Below are 20,398 nucleotides of genomic sequence, written 5' to 3'. Positions count from 1 at the left end.
AACAAGAAGTTGATACAAAGACCTTTGCGAAATGAAAAATAATTAAATAAAAGAGTTCAAAGAATAAAGATAAAGATCAAAGAACTTAAATATTTTTTTATATTTATTTAATCTCTCAATTTATATTTAATTTTAATTTTAATCAATTTAAAATAGATTGTTATACTATTCTTTAAAATCAACAAAGTTACATACACATTTCATATGCAACAAACTCAAGAATATGTAATTTCTTGAGAATTTATCAAAATAAAAATACCATGGTATAGAAATTTATTAGACCAACATACAGAAGCCAATGTGTAACAGTCAATTAAAATATATATATATATATATATATATATATATATATATATATCATTTGATATGTGACTAAAATCAAAGAAAAATTCTACTAAAAAGCTTGTTAATATCTTTTCTCTCAAAAATTCTTCTCCAACATAGCTCGTTAATGCCTTTTCTATCATAAATTCTTATCCATGATGTTCTTTTAAGTGTTTTTTCTCTCTAAAAAACAGTCTTAATAATTTTCATTCAAAAGCAAAGTTGTAACCTATTCTTTTAAAATTTTAAATATCTTTCAATGTCAAAAAGAAATTCATTTGCATGATTTAAAAACAGAGTTAGCGCATAACTAATATTTTTTTTTATTGATGTAAGAATCTATCAGGAATAAATTAAACAATTATTTTAAAGAATAATTAACTATTTAAATAAGCAGTAATTTGACCAAACAAAATAAGCAGTAATTGATATATGCAATTAAAATTTCTTAATTAAGAATTCAAAACTTTAATTTAGTGTTATGTTGTTTGGTAGAAGATTTGATGGGATGAGAGAAAATTATGGAATTTTTTTTATTAATGGATACATAAAATTTGACACTACTTCACTTTAAGACCTTTAGGATTTGAATAATTTTTAGTCAATCACTAATATGAATTATTGGTTCTAATAATAGAGATACATGTGATTAATAATTATTCAAATAAATATTTTTTTTATTTAACTGTAACTTGTTTTGAGTTACAAATTATGAAGACAATTTAAATGTAATTTCATTAGAATGGAACTGAATAAAAAGTGGTATTTAAATATTGAAGTCATGTCTCAAATATTGCTAGTCTCCATTATTAGTTCAAAAGAACTTACATAACATGCATTAACTGAACAACACTAAACTTATTACCTATCTAAATTTGGTACCTTTTTTACCAAAGTTCTATGAAGCTCACTTCATCAAATCTTCAGAGATTCATTCTAGAAACCCCACAAAAAAAATTTGTGGCATTCATTTGGCAACTATTCCTACATTCCTAGCTTCCACGGTAAGTGCTGAATGAGAATGGAGAAAGAAGGAGAGGAACATGAAAATGTTCCATTTTTTGTGAATCCTTGATTTCAAACAATATAGACACATAAGGAAAGAAACCATTTGGGATGTACTTTCCAGTGTTGAAACTTATCCTGTATACTCCTGGACTCACATTGTCAACTATGCTCAGCAGTTGACCACTCCGGCCGTCTTGATCCGTCGCCGACGACCCTTGAAACACCCAACTGCCACCACCTGTGGCCCCAAATGTCGGCCGAGACTGATCACCCCTCCACATCTCCAGAAGTATCTCGATACCAGCAGCCGGAGAGCCCCGCGACACATCCAACACATGAGTGGTAATGGGAGGGCGGGTTCTTGCAGGATGGTGAATTGGTTTGCCTGATGAACTCTCTGGAGCAGCAATCACATGACTACTGATGATGCTAATACGATCTTCTAGCATTGGGAGAATAAGAAACCAAGATTGGTAACTTGTTGTAAACAAGGAAATATCATGATGTAGAAGTTGGAGAGTTTTGAAAATTCATACCACAACATATTATAAACAATAAAGGAGGAGGAGGAAGGTTGTATTAAGCACTCAGTAACCAACACCATCCACAGATAACACATGCATCACAGCTAGAAATATAAGAAATATCTTAGGTGAAAGTTACTATAGTTATAGGGTTTTCTCTCTTATTTAATCAGGATATTTATAATTATAGGAATATCTTATTAGAATCAGATTTTGTCCTTCAACACATACATTACATGAAAAAAAACAGAATCGACAATTTTTTCGCAACCAATCACAGTGTATGCATTTTGAATTTCCCAAGGAAGAGTTTGGTGCAGGAAGTGAGAAGTTACAACTAACAAGAAGAGAATAATTGGGTCATGCAATAATCAATGATTTCCTGTATATGTAGTAAATAAAATGTAATCAGACTTCCTTCTTCATACTTCTTTAAATTAAGGAAATGAGATGAGGGTTTATGGTTTAGGGATCACTTCAAATGATGGAACATAACATGCACCACTTGAAAATAAAATGAGTCAGGATTTTCACAATTGGTGTCTGCCTATTATTTATCAGCACCAAACACACAATTTTATAAATTGTTTTTCATATATACACAAAATTAGCAACTTGAAAGAAGTTCAAGGGAAATTAATTTCAGAAAACAGAAGATCAAGTAGCAGCAAACTGATAATTCAATCTGGTCAAAAAAAATGCAATCAAGTTAGACTATATTGGTCTAATGCGGTTAAACAAACACTGCTTAGCAGATATAATAAAAAACATACAAGTTGTGTTTTCCTTCTTTGAAAATAAATCTTACACAGAGAATTAGTAACACTAATACACACCTATTACATTTCAAACTTTTGCAAAACACGGTATCATATTATTTATTACATACTTACAATTGGATTTAAGCAGATCACCTCTTCTATCCTATCCTTTATTTCATTCAAATAGCAGTTAATAACAGGTCACAATCACATGATTCTGACACGAGATAATAGTTAACATTAAATCACTTGTATCTCAGATTTGAATATAGTAGAACTCAACCTTTAATATATTGAAAGAATGGGAAAAACAAAAATATTTGATCATGCTACTTCTAGCAAAAAGTCATGACTCGTGATGAAAGGTCGATGATATGCTACATTTTAATTAATAAATACGACAATAAGCAAAACCAAATTGAATAGTTGAGCAGAAAGTTATATCTTTTCTAAGCAGATTTGAATGTCAAAAGGCATTCTTAAACTCTAACCAAACATAAAATAGGAAATACCTTCTGCCTTCTTAGCAGTGGAATACTTGCCAGTTTTAGAAGAAATGTCTTCTCTACTCGAAAAGAGCTTTGCAAGGCGTAGTTCTGTAATTTTCATTTGCTCCTGAGCTGCAATCTCAAATTCAACAATTGGCCTGTTTGTATATCGCCTCTGCACAGTGTAAAATGTGTAAAATAAATTAACTTAAATTTAAATAAAAAGTTTTATATCAACATTTGCTTTTATCACTCAAATTCTTTTGCTGGTGAAAATTTCATAATAATTTGGATTCTTAACCAATGTAGGAAAGTGCAGTGATTGAATTTTGCACATAAGAGACAACAAAGGAGGCGAAAAACCCAAACGAAGGAATGTTCCCCACCCTTTGAATAAGAAGCTCACAAGCTCTACCATGCACACATACAAGCTCAGCGTTCTAAAAGTAATTAATCCATAGTTTTATACTTTCAATAAGAAACAAATTTATGTTCATACCATAATAGATCAACAAAAATTCACCCAAATAGACATTAATCAAGAATAGAAGTTAAATAAGTAAATATTGCCAACACTAAACTTTATATTCAAATTTACCTTCAGCTCAGCAAGTATCTCATCAGTGGTTCTCCCAGATGCACAAATGAGAAAAACAAACCCAAACTTTTCCCTATACCGAGCATTCCATTCAGATAGTACCTGAAAAATGGACCATGTGCAGACAATTAACTTTCATTTATCAACAGTTAACATTTCAGTTGAGGTCCCCCACAATAATTTCCACCACAACAAACATGGACTAGTGTTTGTTAATGAATACCTAATTTCCACCACAATAATAATAAAAGCAATAGTAAACCACGATGCAGGTTCCACAATGAACAATGCTAACCGTGTGAAATATCAGCTAAGAAATTAAAACTCTTTGACAGAAGGTGCTTTTCAATTCAATATCTTACACATGGTATGTTCAGTATTATGATAGCAGACCCATAGATCAATCAGGTTCCCAACCATATAATTCGTAGTACAACAAAAAGCACTAAAGTATTAGGAATGTTTTGAGTAGCAGCAGCAAGCAAACCTGTAAGCTAGAACCAGTTGCAGTAGATAAAGCAGTTGATTGCTCTCCCTTACTCCACCTGCCAAAAACAGTTCCTTATTATTCCTAACAAGCAAATAGGAGATACACTTCTTTACCCTTTTCATTTGCATAAATCACAGCTGAAGCCACAATCACAACATTCACTCATGTTTCTCACATCATTGTAAAATGGAGAGAAAGCAACCCAGATGGTTAAAAACAGAAACAAAATTGGAGGAATGAATAACTGAACTCACAAACTCCATAACTAACTTAAAAACTCACGCCCCACCATGAAAAGTTGAAAACACTTCCTTTTGATTCTAATTCATTTGTTTCATATCAAAACACAAAACAGAACGCAATCAAACAGGAACAGAATAGCTGGAATAACTGAACTGAACTGACAACTCCACACCTAACTTAAAATCCCAGACCCAGATTTCCTGTAGTCAGGGATTTAGCACATTCACACCATCACACAATTACAACTTTTGGATGAGCATTGGTCGCCCCATATGTTATCTCAGTAGATCAGACTTAAAATATGCATCTCGGATTGAGCTGTCCAATATTCATCCAACATTCCAACCTGAAGTCGTGATTGCAGGGAATCCATTTCCTAGAACACATGCAGCCACTCAAAGAGAAAAGCACAATCATACCTAATTCATTAGTTTCATGAGTTTAATTCATATGGTAAGTATGAATTTCCACAATATCCATCAATCAGAAATCATAGAAGTATGGAATTTTGAAGATAGCAAAAAAGTCAAGAATTAACCATACATGATGATTTATAACTGAATGATAAAGTAAAATCTTTGTCATGTCAGTTCATAGACTATGTACTCTTAGTTTAATATCAATACACAAAATAGAGAACCACCCAAGTGATTAAAAAAGAGAGTAAATAGTCTATATCCCCCAACTATCATGTATTAAAAATTCTCTAACTTTTACATTAACCACTTCAAAAATCATGCTAAATTTATGATCGGAAGGGAAAAATTACCGAACTTGAACTGACAAATCCCAACTAAAGACCCAAAGAACCCCCAACCCACAAAGACAAAAACACACCCTTTGCACTCAAAACTCAAATCTTCCACACCAAACACAAAAGGGAGAGTGACCCAGATGATAAAAAAGTGATGAAATCAAGTACTGAACTGAGCACTGGCTTCAGAGGCAACAGATGGAGAGTGGGTATGCCCGATCTGAGGGTGTGCAGAGAAGGCCTGAAGCCAACCGTTGACATCAACGCTGTTGAACCAAACGTCCCTCGCGACAGAAACAGCGTGCTGCAACGAACTGAAAGGAGAGGCCAAAACCATGTCCTTGGCGAATTTGGTGCTTCCACAGCACGATACGAAGTCTTTCTCCTCGAAACTGAACTCCATTCTTCGCTTGTGTTTTTCGAATTCGAATTGGACAGTGTTTTTATGATTTGTTTGTGAGGCTGTGTCAGCACTTAGTCTTGTTCCTGCGACACAAACAAAAAGCCACGTAAAAATGTTCTTTTGGCCAGTACAAGGGGAAAGTGGTAGTGACACAAATTCTTTTTCTAATGTGATGATTTTTATCGTTAAAAATTATCTTTTTTCCTTTTATTTTTCTTAATTTTTTATCGTTAAAAATTATCTTTTTTCCTTTTATTTTTCTTAATTTAGTTTCTGACGTTTTAAGTTTAATCCCTTTTTCTATTGTGTCACAGTTATTAATATTATAAATCTTTTGAATTGACATTTTTTTTATTAAAGTTGAATGTGAAATTTAGTCTTTATATGTTTTTGCCGATATTGAATCTAATCTTTGTATTTTTTATTAAATGGTTTAAATAAATTTTAAATTTATAATATATATTTAATTTTTACTTTGAGTATCCAATAATTATTGTTTTTAAGTTTAATATTTAATAAATTATAAAAATTTTGGTTAAATTCTTAAAAGAAGTATTTATTTCTCTAAATCAAGTTTTAAAAAAATTGTTTCTTCGTGCATCTCCATGCATAGTTTCTTCTAAATCTTAATAGATGAGTATAAAAAATTACTTTATCTTTAAAAAAATACATTTTGAATTTTAAAATTAATCTTAAAAAATATTTTTTTTTTCTATTTAGAGCTCACAGATTATAGAATCTATAAGGTATTTCCGAATCTAGGAATATTTTTCTGATTCTATAATTCACAATATTTTTTTAAAAATAAATTATGGATTACAAAATTTGAAAAGTATTTTCGAATCTAGAAATATATTTTAGAATGTACAGTTTGTAACACCCAATTATTATAATATGTATTATGGATTTAGAAATAGTTTCTAGATTGTACAATCTAGAATACATATTATAGTAAGGGAGTGTTATGAATTTTACAATCCGGTTTACACAAAAAAAAAAACGAACGAAAAGTGAATGGTAAACTTACATCATCCACCAATGTTCACCACCAACCACCAGTCACTACAGGCAACCAATACCACTTGACAATTAAGAAGAATCCATCACACTTTCCACCAAAATAAAAACCCAAACATATACTCAAAATGGTAGGGATGGAATTAAAAAAATATGGAGGTGTAGGGAGAAGGTATGGAGGTACATAGAGAATTTTTAAAAAAAAAAGATTTTTTAATCTTTCAAAATTTCTTCCACCAAATCCAAAATGTTAAATTTAATTGATTAATATATATATATATATATATATATATATTGATAATAGATTAAATATGCATAAATATCCACTATTAGAATGCTTGACATAATTAATTATTTACTATTTATAATTGATTAAATGTTTATTTTTGTTATTTTTAGCAAGTAAAAGATGATCGATTTATGAAATATTTAATTTCTATATCTTTTGTTCTATTGGTTTTTCTTGTATTTCTAGTTTATTACAATTCTTGTTTGTCATGAAGTGACACATTCTTCTCCATGTATGGAAGAAGTGTATGGCTACTAGATACAACTTTGATGATGACATAGGCATTTATTGGAACACTTTAGTTTCTATAAAGAAGTTCTCTCATTCTTTTTTTAAGTTCTTTCTTTCCTTCTATTTGCTTTAGATTTCTCAATCTTTCTATATCAACTAGTAAGGATTTTGTCTGAGGTTTTACATGAAAGTCCAATAAATGTTTAGGTGTAAAAAGAACCTTAAATTTGACTTTATAAATCAACATATGCATAAAGGTGAAGGAAAAGCAAATTATGTCCATTAGAGTTGGATATTGAAGATTAAGTTAGATATTGTTTCAAGTAGGAATCTTTAATTTTGTACAAATTTGTATATGTGTTTGTTAACTCAAAGCATGCGACACAAACTAGTGGGTTTAATCCATGGATAATGGCTTCACTCTTATATTTTTTTCATATACTTCAGTGATGTAGTGAAAGTTCAAAATGTTTTTATTTTTATATATAGTTTACATACATGTCCATACACTCCAAACATTTGCAAATCATCATACTTTATTGTCGCGATTTTGAGTTTTTGTGTTGTAGTTAACATTGTCGCTTATTTGTGCCACTAACCTTTTCTATTAAGGTATGTTTCTTCTTTTATTTTATTATTTTTAGTTTGTGAGGTATATTCTAGAATAGTTTATTCGTAATATTTTTGAATTGTTTAATTCGGATAGCATCAATAATCAATCAATCTAAAAACTTTAGAATTAAATGTTATGTTGAAAATATATAACTTGAAAGTCTCACACAGATCACAATATCTAAAAGTGTATTTCAGATTACACAATTCAAAATGTATTTTTATTTTATATTTTATTACTTTATTTTTCTTTGAACAAATATAGCTAGAACAAAGTGTGTTGTCTCTTAACCTAGCGAGTGTTAGAGACCTACGACTTCTATTTGTACGAGAGATTGTAGAAAAAAAACAATAATAAAGATCATGAATGAATACATAACATGACTAGAAAAGAAAAAAATTAAAAGAAAATATTAATGAATATTCACTAGAACTAAAAGAGATGGAAGAAGAAATAAAGAGACATATAAATTTGTAAATCTTTTAGATTATAGAATATTATGAGGGAATCAAACAATATTTTATAATCCTAAGAGGCATGTATGAGATATCCATTGAAGAGTTCTAGGATTCTACATTTCATATATCACTTTAAAGGTCATGTGCTTTTGTAATTACTTACACATATCAATTTCAAGCGCATGTGAAGGTTATGCTACTTTACATGTTTCTTCCTCAAATCAAGGGATACCCACATGACTCATCTCATATTCCCCTCCATAAATCAAGATTTGTCTATGTGATAATCAATATTAAGGAATTAACTTTGTATTAAACATATGAGTAGTGAGACGTGTAACCATTGACTTAATTATACTTGTTTTCATACAAAAGTGTCATTATTGCTTTTATGATCATACTTAGGATGTCTTTTCTTGTGTCTTGAGCCAACTTCTTTCTTTCTTGGCCAAACCATGCTTAAGGTGTCAAGCCTCTCATGTAAATACACCTTAATGATTAAATGCAAATTGATTTTTGCGAGACAATTTTGATAGTGTTTTACTCTTGTATTGATTCTTATTTTGGATAGCTTATTCAAGTGATGACCAGTACCTATCATTTAGAATTCAAAGGTGGAATGCTCTTATCATTCATTTCCTTAATACATTTTCTCATTTACTGTGAAACCTTTTTTTTTCTTCTTTGAGAGAGAGATTGTAAAAGAGATTTTTAGACTAGTTTGAATCAACCAATTATACATCCAATATCAATCAAACTAATCTTAGAGTGATTGTTTCCAATATCATGAAATACCTAGATTAAAACCACATTATACATGCAAAATATGTAATCACACTCAAGATAATACATCTAGAGTCCCTTAAACAACAATTAAGACAATTACCAATAAATACATATACAGTCTACAAACAATACACCAAGAAGATATATTACATAAATAACAATAAAGTAGAAAATATATCACTTGCTTTCGTGAATAATCTTAAGATTTTATTCAAAAAGTAAGTAAGCAAATTCTTCACCAAAACAACCTTAATTTAGAACTTCTAGCAAGAATGAGCTTTTATAGCAATTAAAGCTTATTGAAGCATTTCTTGTATGTGTATAAATAATATTTATGAAAGCAATCAATAGCGATCCAAGAAAATCTCGAACTCATTGTATAGAAACTATTTCAAATATGTCCTAATTAATTATGTTAAGTATTAATCAATTATGTTGTTTTAAATTATTTCTAGAAACAGAGACACAATATAATTGTTTATTTCCTTTACCTAATCGATTATATGTGCAAGCAAAAATAAAGGATAATCAATTATATTAAAATTTAATTGGTTATCACCACAAGCCAATTAAAAATATTTTGATCAAACTAAAATCAAAATCGGTTATCTAAAATATTAATCAACAAACAACACATAAACAAATATTTACAAAATGCAAACAAGCTAAAACCTAATTGATTATTCCAATACATAATCAATTATTAGCGAATTTAAAGATTTTGAAAGCATAAATGCTGGTCAAACCATAATTGGTTTTCCTGATAGTTGATTATTAAAAGAGATAATCAATTAAATTATTCATAAAGTCTTTTCAAAATATTTTTGAAAACTCTTAAAGATTTGTTAAAGCTGTAATGATTTTTTTTTTTATAAAAAGCTTTCATGTTAAGCATCAATAATAAAGATATAATGTTAAGGTGTAACGATTCATGCTACTTAGAGTTGAATAAAAAAAATTTCTATATCTATGATTCACACTTGTTGAATAAATAAATGTGTAGCACACAATACAAAAGGTTTTTCTTATCATAAAAATATCTTCAAGTTTTCAAATATTTTGAACTTAATCAACCTGGTGAGTCCTCTGATGTGATGTGAGATGATGCTAATGTGCGCGTAAAAGATGCACGTCTATAAGGAGTGGTGCATGAAAATATAAACTCAAGAGAGACCAATAGATGCATCACTATTAATGAGCTATGTTGATTAGGTTGCTATGTGGGACAATGAGATATAAAATAAAATTTATTTAATTAACATGCTTATTGGATGATAAAAAAATGAGTTTGCATGTAATAAGATATATTAAGCATAACATATCTTTTTGGAGAACTAAAATTTTAAATGTTCATCAAATAATTAAAATAATTGAAGATTTTTTTTAGATTATGTGATATATTGTGAAAGAACGTACAAGTTAAAATAAAATTAGAATGTAAGAATTCAAAAGTCAATTTATTTTTATATACTTAATCAAGCGTATTGACCCATATATTTTTACTAGATTAAGAGGAATTCTAGATATTACTTATATAGGTGAAATAAATGGTGTTCATGCAAAAATCCACTTTTATTTGTTGAAAAATGTTATATTGTCACTAATGTCATGGTTGTATGTGACTTCAACACTTGTTTCACCTTTCCTTGGACAAATTGAAAAAGTTTTGCATATTAAAATATTTATGGTAGTCTATGTAAGTTTATATTCATTTTCCACATCTCCTTAAAATATTTAATATTAACATTTATGGAAATATTATTTTATTTTAACTTGGGAAAATATAAAATTGTGTATTAACTTGTAATATTATTTATTTTGAAAAGGAAATGTTATTTGACACTAAGTAACCATTTGTACTACATTTTAGAGTCATATAGGGAAATATATATCTTCTCCCTTACTTTAGAACCATGTCTAAAATCAAAGGTAAAATTGAAGCTTTTAGTTATTATAATTTTATTCTTCCAAGTGCAATTGAAGTGTGCATTTTATTTATGTAAAGAGTGATGAAAGATATTGGGTAGTATGATTCCTTTTGTTTAGAAGACACAAATTCTAGTGAGGAACTTAGCCTTTGTTTGATAAAAAAAAGGGAAATAAAATAATAGAGCAATTTTTTTATTAGAGTGAAATTAAATAGATAAAAATATTTGATTCTAAAGGAAAACAAAAAGAGAAATAATCCTTTTCAAATGTACTATTTTACTCTTAAATCATTTTTATCTTTTTTTAATTTAAATTAATTTAACCAATTATGATATAACCCAAATAAATTATATATCAGTATAGATGAGTGTGATTTCTAAACAGCTATTCAACAAGTACTAATTGCACATAAAATCCAAAGGATAAAGTAGTTTTTTCATCTCTTAGGAACATAATTTTTCTTCTCTTCACATATGAGAGAAAAAAGTTTACTATTCATGAAACTGACATAAACAATTTTTTCATGATAACCAAACCAGCTTTGATCTTCCACTAACATGGTCTTAAAGTTTGTTGTGTTTCTTAAAAGTGTTTATTTAAAAGATGATTGAAAGATAGAAGCTAGAAGTGTTTGGAAATCTTTGATCGTTCAATTATAAATTTGCCTTCCTTGAACTTCTGTCTTGCCTCAGAAGCTTGAAGGTACTTCCAACCTAACTCTTCACCACAGTTGGTGCAAAAGATGGCAGCAATGGTGTAAACACCAGTTATCAGAGTTTTCTCTTCCTTTTGCCCAAACACAATGTTCCTGGCATCAGAGAACAGAAAGGCTTGCCCTGTTTTTGCCTGAATACCCAAAGGGAAGAACCCTTCAAACATTATCTCCTCTTTCATAAATGTACCATCATTTGATTCATTTTAAGAATAGAATTCAACCAATAGTTACAAAAAGGTGAAAAATCTCATGTTTTTATCTAAAATCTAAGTTCAACTTGCATACCAATTTTGATCTCAGCCTTTGTAATTTGTGAAAGGTATGAAAAAAAGAATGAAGAAAACAAAATAGAACTACTCCGCAATTTTGGTAAAGAAAAAAAGAAAGAGAAAGTGCTTAGTTTAAGGTTGTTTGTTTTTTTTTCATCTACAAATAATCATCTATAACTATAACCATATCCAAAGTCAGAAAGAGAGTGATGAAGAAAAGTAAAAAATAAAACATTGAGTTTGAAGAACAATATTACCATATAGCTTTTGGAAAGAAGTTCAGTACGATAAGCAATAGGAATTTGGCAGTTTCTGCACTTGTAAGTTGCAGGTAGATCACCAGGAATCTCCATTGAAGTGAATGAAATGAAGAAGATCTTGCTGTGAGTTTTCTTCAACACAACCCAATGGCTTATATACGAAGAGAAAAGAGGACTGGGTAAACATTATTGTGATGTGGTCAACACCGTGTTTGGACCAAAGGATAGAATCTGGATTGCCTGCACCGCACCACAACGCGCTTTTACGCAATCAACAAACCATCATCGTCCATTCTCATCACACCACTTATTCTTTTATTCAAATATACTTTTACTTTTTTTGTTAACTTTTTAAAAGAAAACTAATAGATATATTGTTGGAGATCCCACGTCGACTAGAGAATATATATAAGTGGGTGTAAACCTCACCCTGTGAGCCGATTTGATGCGATTGAGTTAGGTTTAAAGTCCACTTCATAATATGATATCAGAGTTATTTAAAGTCTATTCTAAGTGTTTGTTGGATCTATCGTGCACCCGCTATTGAGCCGTTATTGGACCACCTACTATAATATGTTATCTCACGCACGAGCTGTCACTCTCGGCGTGAGAGAGTGTGTTGGAAATCCTACATCGACTAAAAATTGTATATAAATGATACACATCTCACCTCATAAACCGATTTTATGAAATTAAGTTAGGTTTAAAGTTTATATATATAATATGATAAGATATCAACCAAAATTAAAATTACAAAGTAATAGGACTTACTATTTTAATATTTTTTTAATGGATGTATAAAATTACATTATTTATTTGATAACAAAAATTCTCAGATTATATTTTATTTTTTTTATAAAACTTTATCCCAATAAAAAGAAATCATGATTAGATTCACAACACTAATATGAACCGTATGATCTTCATCGTGTGGTTACAAAGCAGCGTAATCACCAACAGCTTCAATGCATGTGATTTCTGATTGAAGTGCATCTATTCCCACCATGTGCGCACTTGACAGAGACAACGTTAGGTGCCACGAAAGATCACATAAACATTATTATCTACCATTTTTGACTTCTTTTACTTTTAATGCTATCACTTTATATATTCATTCATTTAACAAATTCTACTCTCTTTTTTCTATTTCCTAAATTAATGAAAAAAATAGGTGTTATTTTCTTTTTTACTGTATAGATTTAATAAAAAAGCAAAATTATTCATATACTCACATATAAATTCTATATGAATATCTAATATTTAATTTAAAGATACATATTTAACATTCTATTAGAGATTTAACGAATCGATAAAATATGTAAAAACAATTTTTTTTAATAGTATATGAGGAAAAAATTGATAATAAAATTCGTAAACTTTTGATGAAAAACTTGTAAAAAAAATAATAATTAGGTATTAAAATGTAAATCAATCACTTTTGATTTATCAACCGGTAATTTCCTATTATTTTTGTAACCCATTGACTATAAATTCTCACATTTAAATTATGAAATGATTTTTCAATTTAAGTATTAAATAAAGCACTCTCTAAGATAATAATTGCAAACTTACAATTAGAAAATTTAAATTCAACAGTTATCAAAATTTTCCACTTTTATTTATGAACGTGTAATTTTTTTTCAATAATTATCATAATTATTCGTTTACAAATATAGTTTTTTCATTTAATTTAGTTAAACAATATATAATTTAAATATATTAAAAATAATATTTATATTTAAAATAGAATGTGTTGCTGTCATGAGTTAAAATAATAATAATAATAAGTTATTATGATCTTTCGAATTGATTTCTACAAAGGACTTTCCGTTTTCGTTACAAACTCTATGAATTTCTTCTCTCGCAAGTTATAAATAATTTTATATTTATGTAAATATAGTATATAAATAATGGTTTCTGAATAATAAGAAAGAGAAAAATAATAATATTTTCTGTTCTTTCACTCTGAATTGAAGGCGTGATTAGGATTATTAGATAAAAAGATGTTTAATGATTTGAATTAATTTAGCAATTTAAATTGATTTTGGTTTTCGAATAAAGAAGATTTAGTTCGGTTAATAGGATCATAATTGATTTAAATATTAGATGTAGAGTTGGTATAAAATTAGTATATCTAATATAAAAGTCATAAATATAATAAATAAAATCAAAATATTCTAAATAAATGGTGATATGACTAAATCATAAGTTATTGAACTAATTTATCTGATATGTTACTTTTCAATAAATTTTAGAGTTAATTTTCTTTATCTAACTGCACTTTTAACAACTCTAATAAGTGTAACTCTGAAAAGCACATTATTATTATTATTTGTAAACTTCAAAAATCATTTTTTAATTATAAAATTTCTATCGATTTACAAATGTCTTCACTTATCTTATATTTATCTTAGGGTAGTATGTCTGAACAACTTACTTCTTAACAAAATATTATCTTGATATTAATACTAAAAACTTCAAATTTTACATTTTTTCCTATATAAAGCTTAAAAGACTCGTATACATACTAATATGAAAAATGTTGTTGCGGGTAAACTTCACTATAGTAAAAACTTCATTCCAACTCCGTAAACAATTCAAGACACAATGTTTCAACAAATCTTCTAAAAATTTGATTGTTTTATAAGGTTGACCATCTATTTAGAGAGGATAAGTAAAAATCATAATTATTCATGAATTTTATTCATCTCTTTTGCCTCGTGTTTAACTCATCTTGATAAAACTTTTATGGTCATCAAACACTTCAAACTTAGCACCACGAAGATAGTAGTAGATCAAGATCTTTAAGGTAAATACCATAATTTATAACTCTAAGTCACAATTGAGAAACTCCTATTGTTAACTTTCAATCATCTTATAAGATAAGCTACCCACCTTTTTTGCATCAATATTGTTATGCATTATTGTAAACCCTAAAAGATCCTTATGTTAAGAATCATTAAGATTAAGGAATTGGTTAATCGTTATTTCAGCTCTAGAAAGCTTTGTTCACACCTATTTGTCTAAGGTTGATTATTGTGAGTCAATTCTGTCAAATGTGTCATCATCTTGGAGAAATCATCAATAAACCTTCAATGGTAACCAACTAACCCACAAAATTCATGATCTTTTATACTGTCTTAGGACACTTCTATTATATCACTACTTCCATCTTTGAGGGATCAACTATAATTCTTCATTTGATATCAAATGCCTCTAAAACTTCACCTTAACCATTAGATATTTTGGCATAACGTTGTTTTTCTCTCGGTATACCCGAAATTATTCTAAGGTGCTCCTCATGAGTACAAAAATAGACAATGATGTCATATATGAAGAAAACAACAAACTTTTTCAAGAATGGATGAAACATCATTTGTTTAATGAATCCAAAAATAGAGTTGGAGCATTCATCATACTGAAGGCACACCACTTGCTCATACACAACTATACTTAAATTTGAATGTCTTATAAAGATCCTTAGCTTTCACCATAATCTCATGATATTTCAATCTCATGTCTATTTTAGAAATAAAGGATACTATGTATAATTGATCTAACAAATATTCAATCTTAGATAAAGGATATTTATTCTTGATAGGTAACTTATTCAACAACTAGTAATCCACACAAACATGATCCACCATCCTCTTTATCTTATACTAGTATCTATACCTATATATAAAGGGGATTCCCCTCTTTAACTGCTCTTAATTCTTTTCCTATTTTATCCCTATATAAATATTTAATGATATTATTATATTATGGACATTGTTGTCATTTTTTTTTTCTGTTATATTTAGTATATGTGTAGGAACAGTTTTAAATTGAAATAGAGGTTGGGGGAAGTTTTGAATTGAAAGAGTGGTTACTTTTAAAAAACAGTTGCATAGAAAGAGGAATGTCTCTTCAAATTTGAGAGAAAGAAAAATATTAGTGGAAATATTGGATAAGATGGGCGGTTTTGAATTGAGAGAGTGGTTAATTTTAAAAAACAGTTGCATAGAAAGAGGGAATGTCTCTTCAAATTTGAGAGAGAAAAAAATATTAGGGAAAATATTGTAGAAGATACACAAGGGAGTGCTGCTAAAAATATATTATAGGTTCAATTTCCCTTTCTTGATTTCTATTCAGTTTTAGATTTTCCTTCATATCATTTTCTTCATGGTTTCTTAGATTCATTCATTAGCTAATGTAATCTGAGCATGGTTGCTACAGTTATAGCAATCATTAGCTTTCAAGATGTTGTCAATCCACCAGGTCAATCTATTTTAGCCGAAATTTTTCCGGATGAGTATGTCTTATTCCTTAGTTTAATTTCATCACGTGATGTTAAGTTCCCTCTCTTTGACCTACATTGTTGTTCTAAGTATAGTCACATCTCATCATATTTGGAATTCAACCAAAACCATATTTTATAGAATAGTATGTAATTATTTGTAAGGGTTGAATTTATGGGTATGTAATGATACATTTAAACATTATATTTATAATTGGTGTTTATCTTTTTACATTTTTAAAAATATTCAATCTACCTATAATAACTATAATTCAATTTGAGTTTTTCTTATACTAGTTAATTTGCATCATTAAATATAAAGTGAAAAGATAAGTTTTTACTTACAATTTTAACCAAAAAAAAGACAAACATTTGGCAGTTAGAATGGTCTCGGTTCCGAAGTGAGAATTAAACAAGGCAAAATGCGCAGTAGGAACATGGCAGGATGTGCAGTGCGAAACCTTTGGGCAGAAGAAATCTCTCTGAAATTTTATATATAAACCTTTGGACATTATGTTAAAAGCATATGTGCAGCCAACACACCCTAGGTTACTATGTTTAGCAAATCTGTATCCACACCGGTGTTACGTTCAGCAATGGAGAAAGATGTGACGGTTACGATGGAGGAAAATTTGACCGAAGAGAAGAAATGGTAGAAAGAAGTTATAGAAAAAATATAAGTTAGATGAAAATCAAGAACAAAGATAAATGGCTCGTGGGAGGGAATGTTTTAAAAAATAATAATTAGAAAGTTATGCGCAATTATTGTATGTAATTATTGTACGCAATTATACGTAATTAATTTAATAATGATAGAATCTCATGTGGATCCCTACATAATTACACAAGATGAAAGGAGGCGAAAGGACATGAGATGGAGTCACAACCTGTTTTCAGAGACAACCGACAATAACGGTTACAATGAAGGAAAACTTGACATTTACAATAAGGAATCCTTACCAGCTACAATGGAGGAAGACGTGACGGTTACAATGGAGGAAAATTTGATCGAAGAGAAGAAATGGTGGAAAGAAGCTATAGAAAAAACTATAAGTTGAATGACAATCAAGAACAAGGAATAATGGCTTAAAATGCTATCAATCCATCAGGTGCCTTTTGTCAATAGACATGTGCATCATATTAATCCACCATGTGGTGTTAGACAACAACAAAGAGTGGATATGTCAAATGTTGTCAAATGTCAATTATTAATTTATTTATAAAATAAACTAATCATCTCTATTGAAAAAAATAAAATAAAATGTATACACAGAATCTCAACATTAGGGTTTTTGGAGCATTGAGGAGACGGAAGACATGGTGAAGTGGCGGGTGATGAAATGTGAAAAAGAACAACAATACAGTTTCAGAATCTCAAAATTAGGATTTTGGAGACATTAACATGTTTTTATATTATTTCTTTCTCATAGTTTTCTTATATATCACTCTTTCATAATCTCAAAATTAAGATTTTGGAGTATATTGGAGACATTAAGATGTTTTTATATTATTTTTATCTCAGTTTTCTTATATATCTAAAAAAGAGTAACTGTTCATAAATCTACATTTCACCCCTCTCTATCCACTCTTCCCTAATAAAAGGCACCAATCTCTTCACTTTTCTGCTAGTTAAGTGAGAACAAATAAAATAAAATTTTAAAATTAAAAATATGCTTATTTAATAAAGAATAATATCAGTTTAAAACAGAAAGTAACCAATCTCTCCACTCTCCTAACAGTTAGGTGATAACAAAAAAATAAAATTAAGGTACCAATCTCTCCATTAAGTGAGAACAAATAAAATATTTTACTTCCAAATGATACTCACACAAAAAAGTGGATCTTTAAAAATAAAAGATTTTCATCTATGACATCAAAATATATTAATTTTTCAAAATAATATTAATTATTTATTTTAAAACATTAATAATCAACACCCTTTTTAACACTACCTTAATAATCAACACCCTTTTTTTATAAAATCTGCGAATAAAAAAAATTAAAAAAACAAATAATAAACTTGTATCTATTGATTTTATTTTATTTTGTTAAATTCTTTTTGTTTTAAAAAAAAATTAAAATCTACTAACCGTTTCTGTTATTATACAACAATTAAATATACACATTTTTATATTACAGAAATATTGAACAAAAACAATTTAAAAAATGAATGATCCCATTAGAACTCAAATCAACTCAAAGATAATGATATTTTTAAAAAAGGTTGGTATAGTTACTGGAGAGGAGAGATAGACGTAAATAATAAATTATTATAGAAGAACCAAGAGAAAGAAAAAAAAAAGATAGAAAGGGAAAAGAAGAGAGAGAACACCTTTCAATATAAAAATATAAAAATAACTACAACTATTCATTATTTAAAATAAATTACTAATCCTAATCAATTTAAGAAAGTCATTACAAAAGGGTTACCTCCATATGGTTTATATGGTACCCTAAGGACTATATCCTACAAATGAGGCAGGATTCTTCTCAGATTTGATCAATTGCTCCAATAACCTAAATTCAAAAATAGCAAGACAACCACCAATTCATTATATGAACATTTGGAATGTTGTTGCGTTGGGCTGCACACGGAAAATAATAAATAATTATTGGTGTCATCAGATATCCAACTTCAAGTCTCATTACCCTTGTTACAATCTCCATATCAGGTTTTGTGTTTTCTTTAACAGCAATACTTGCATCACTAAAATCATGTCCCACAAACCACATCTTGAAGGAAGCACTTTTCACCTCTCCTGTTCAGGTAGGGCATTCTTCATGAAGTAACCAAGGTTGAATATATCAGGAAAATTCAAAACAAATCTCTCACAAATACAAAGATAAAACTGTTATGACAGATACGAATCCCTAACTGCAAGTATTTTTTTGGGTTTGCAAACAATGTCTTGAAATCTCACCACACCAAAAATAGAAAACAAATAAAAGCTATAATTAAATAAAAAAACTATACTTCATGGATTTTATTTATGCAGAAGCAAACACACACGTACCTGAGTCGAGTTCAATAAGCCTTAGCAAGTCCAGCTTGCACAGGTCATGATGTATTAATTCAAGCATAAACACACGAACTATAATAAAAAGTTTCATTAGTCTTCATCTTGACTTTGGAGTAAAATTAATCGAGAAATTGAAGGCAAAACCTTGTTAATCACAATGCAAAACGAACTTGCAAAGAAGCATAATGTGACTGAGAAAGATGATGAAATCTTCGCATGACTCTTTTTCTCAGACTCCCCCTCACGGTTTTCTTTTGGCTTGAAAAAAAACAAGTTTAAAGGACTAATCGCATGAAACCACATCGACTTCTCGATCTTTCTCCACTTTCTCTGGAAAATCAAAAGCAACATCCACAACCAATCAATGAAAAGGGCAGCACTAAATAGAAAGGATTTTGCAAAGTGAGAATTATTTAGAGGAAACCGTTGAGATCTAACATTTACCTTATAGAACGAATTTCCATTCTCTACTGGAATGAAAGACGAAACAACATCAATAGAGAGAAAATGAGAGTTTACATTAGATTTCGTTGATTGAAGGAATAAAAAGGTAAGATATGAGGAAATGAAAAATCTATTTGAATCAAATTGAAAACTGTTGTTTTGTAAATCAAATGATAAATTGTTCTGTATCAAATCAAGAACTGCTCTCGCTGATTCAAATTGTTTCCTAAATAAATTAACCGTTCTGCTGATTCAAATTATTTCGTAAATAAAATATAAAAAAACGTTCTGCTGATTCAAAAAGAAAAGCAACAAATAGAAAATTAAATTCAAAACGGTCTATAAAATAACAAAAAACGATTATTTTAACTGTTCTTTAAAAAAAACTATATATAAAAAAAACAATTACAAAATAATAAAAATAAGAACACAATAGAAATAAAATAAAATATTAATAAAATGTAACTGATTTTGAAAATAAATCAAACCGCTCCT

General features: G+C 28.9%; 2 protein-coding genes across 5 annotated transcripts; both read right to left on the bottom strand.

Moving 5' to 3' along the window:
• Positions 1-1,073: 1,073 nt before the first annotated feature.
• Positions 1,074-12,285, bottom strand: LOC137812656 (transthyretin-like protein). 4 transcript variants are annotated; one of them, XM_068614791.2, is made up of 6 exons: positions 12,158-12,285; positions 5,364-5,676; positions 4,191-4,248; positions 3,704-3,805; positions 3,130-3,280; positions 1,074-1,774 (listed from the first exon to the last, which is right to left on the bottom strand). In XM_068614791.2, exons 2-6 carry the CDS (start codon positions 5,591-5,593, stop codon positions 1,317-1,319), a joined length of 999 nt encoding a protein of 332 aa, XP_068470892.2. In that variant the 5' UTR covers positions 5,594-5,676; positions 12,158-12,285; the 3' UTR covers positions 1,074-1,316. The 4 variants fall into 4 exon arrangements, with proteins under 4 accessions (XP_068470892.2, XP_068470902.2, XP_090152479.1 ...); XM_068614801.2 differs by having other exon boundaries at positions 1,074-1,771; XM_090296353.1 differs by lacking the exon at positions 12,158-12,285 and adding an exon at positions 6,621-6,650.
• LOC150024187 (protein yippee-like At4g27745) lies at positions 11,319-12,290 on the bottom strand. The gene is made up of 2 exons (XM_090296355.1): positions 12,158-12,290; positions 11,319-11,762 (listed from the first exon to the last, which is right to left on the bottom strand). The coding sequence occupies exons 1-2, from the start codon at positions 12,251-12,253 to the stop codon at positions 11,538-11,540; spliced, it is 321 nt and encodes a 106-aa protein (XP_090152481.1). The 5' UTR covers positions 12,254-12,290; the 3' UTR covers positions 11,319-11,537.
• Positions 12,291-20,398: the final 8,108 nt, after the last annotated feature.

This window comes from Phaseolus vulgaris, chromosome 10, assembly GCF_051622355.1.
Source record: "Phaseolus vulgaris cultivar YP4 chromosome 10, ASM5162235v1, whole genome shotgun sequence".
Taxonomy (NCBI): Eukaryota; Viridiplantae; Streptophyta; class Magnoliopsida; order Fabales; family Fabaceae; genus Phaseolus; species Phaseolus vulgaris.
The sequence above is the reverse complement of the archived record's forward strand: the minus strand, read 5'-3'. Positions and strand labels throughout refer to the sequence as shown.

Coding starts and splice junctions, on each gene's coding strand:
- LOC137812656 (XM_068614791.2), bottom strand. CDS start 5,593: ATGGAGTTCAGTTTCGAGGAGAAAGACTTCGTATCGTGCTGTGGAAGC. Junction 3,806..4,190: donor CAACTGGTTCTAGCTTACAG/GTTTGCTTGCTG, acceptor TCCATTTTTCAG/GTACTATCTGAATGGAATGC. Junction 3,281..3,703: donor AGATACTTGCTGAGCTGAAG/GTAAATTTGAAT, acceptor TACACTGTGCAG/AGGCGATATACAAACAGGCC.
- LOC150024187 (XM_090296355.1), bottom strand. CDS start 12,253: ATGGAGATTCCTGGTGATCTACCTGCAACTTACAAGTGCAGAAACTGC. Junction 11,763..12,157: donor TTCTTTCCAAAAGCTATATG/GTAATATTGTTC, acceptor TTGGGTATTCAG/GCAAAAACAGGGCAAGCCTT.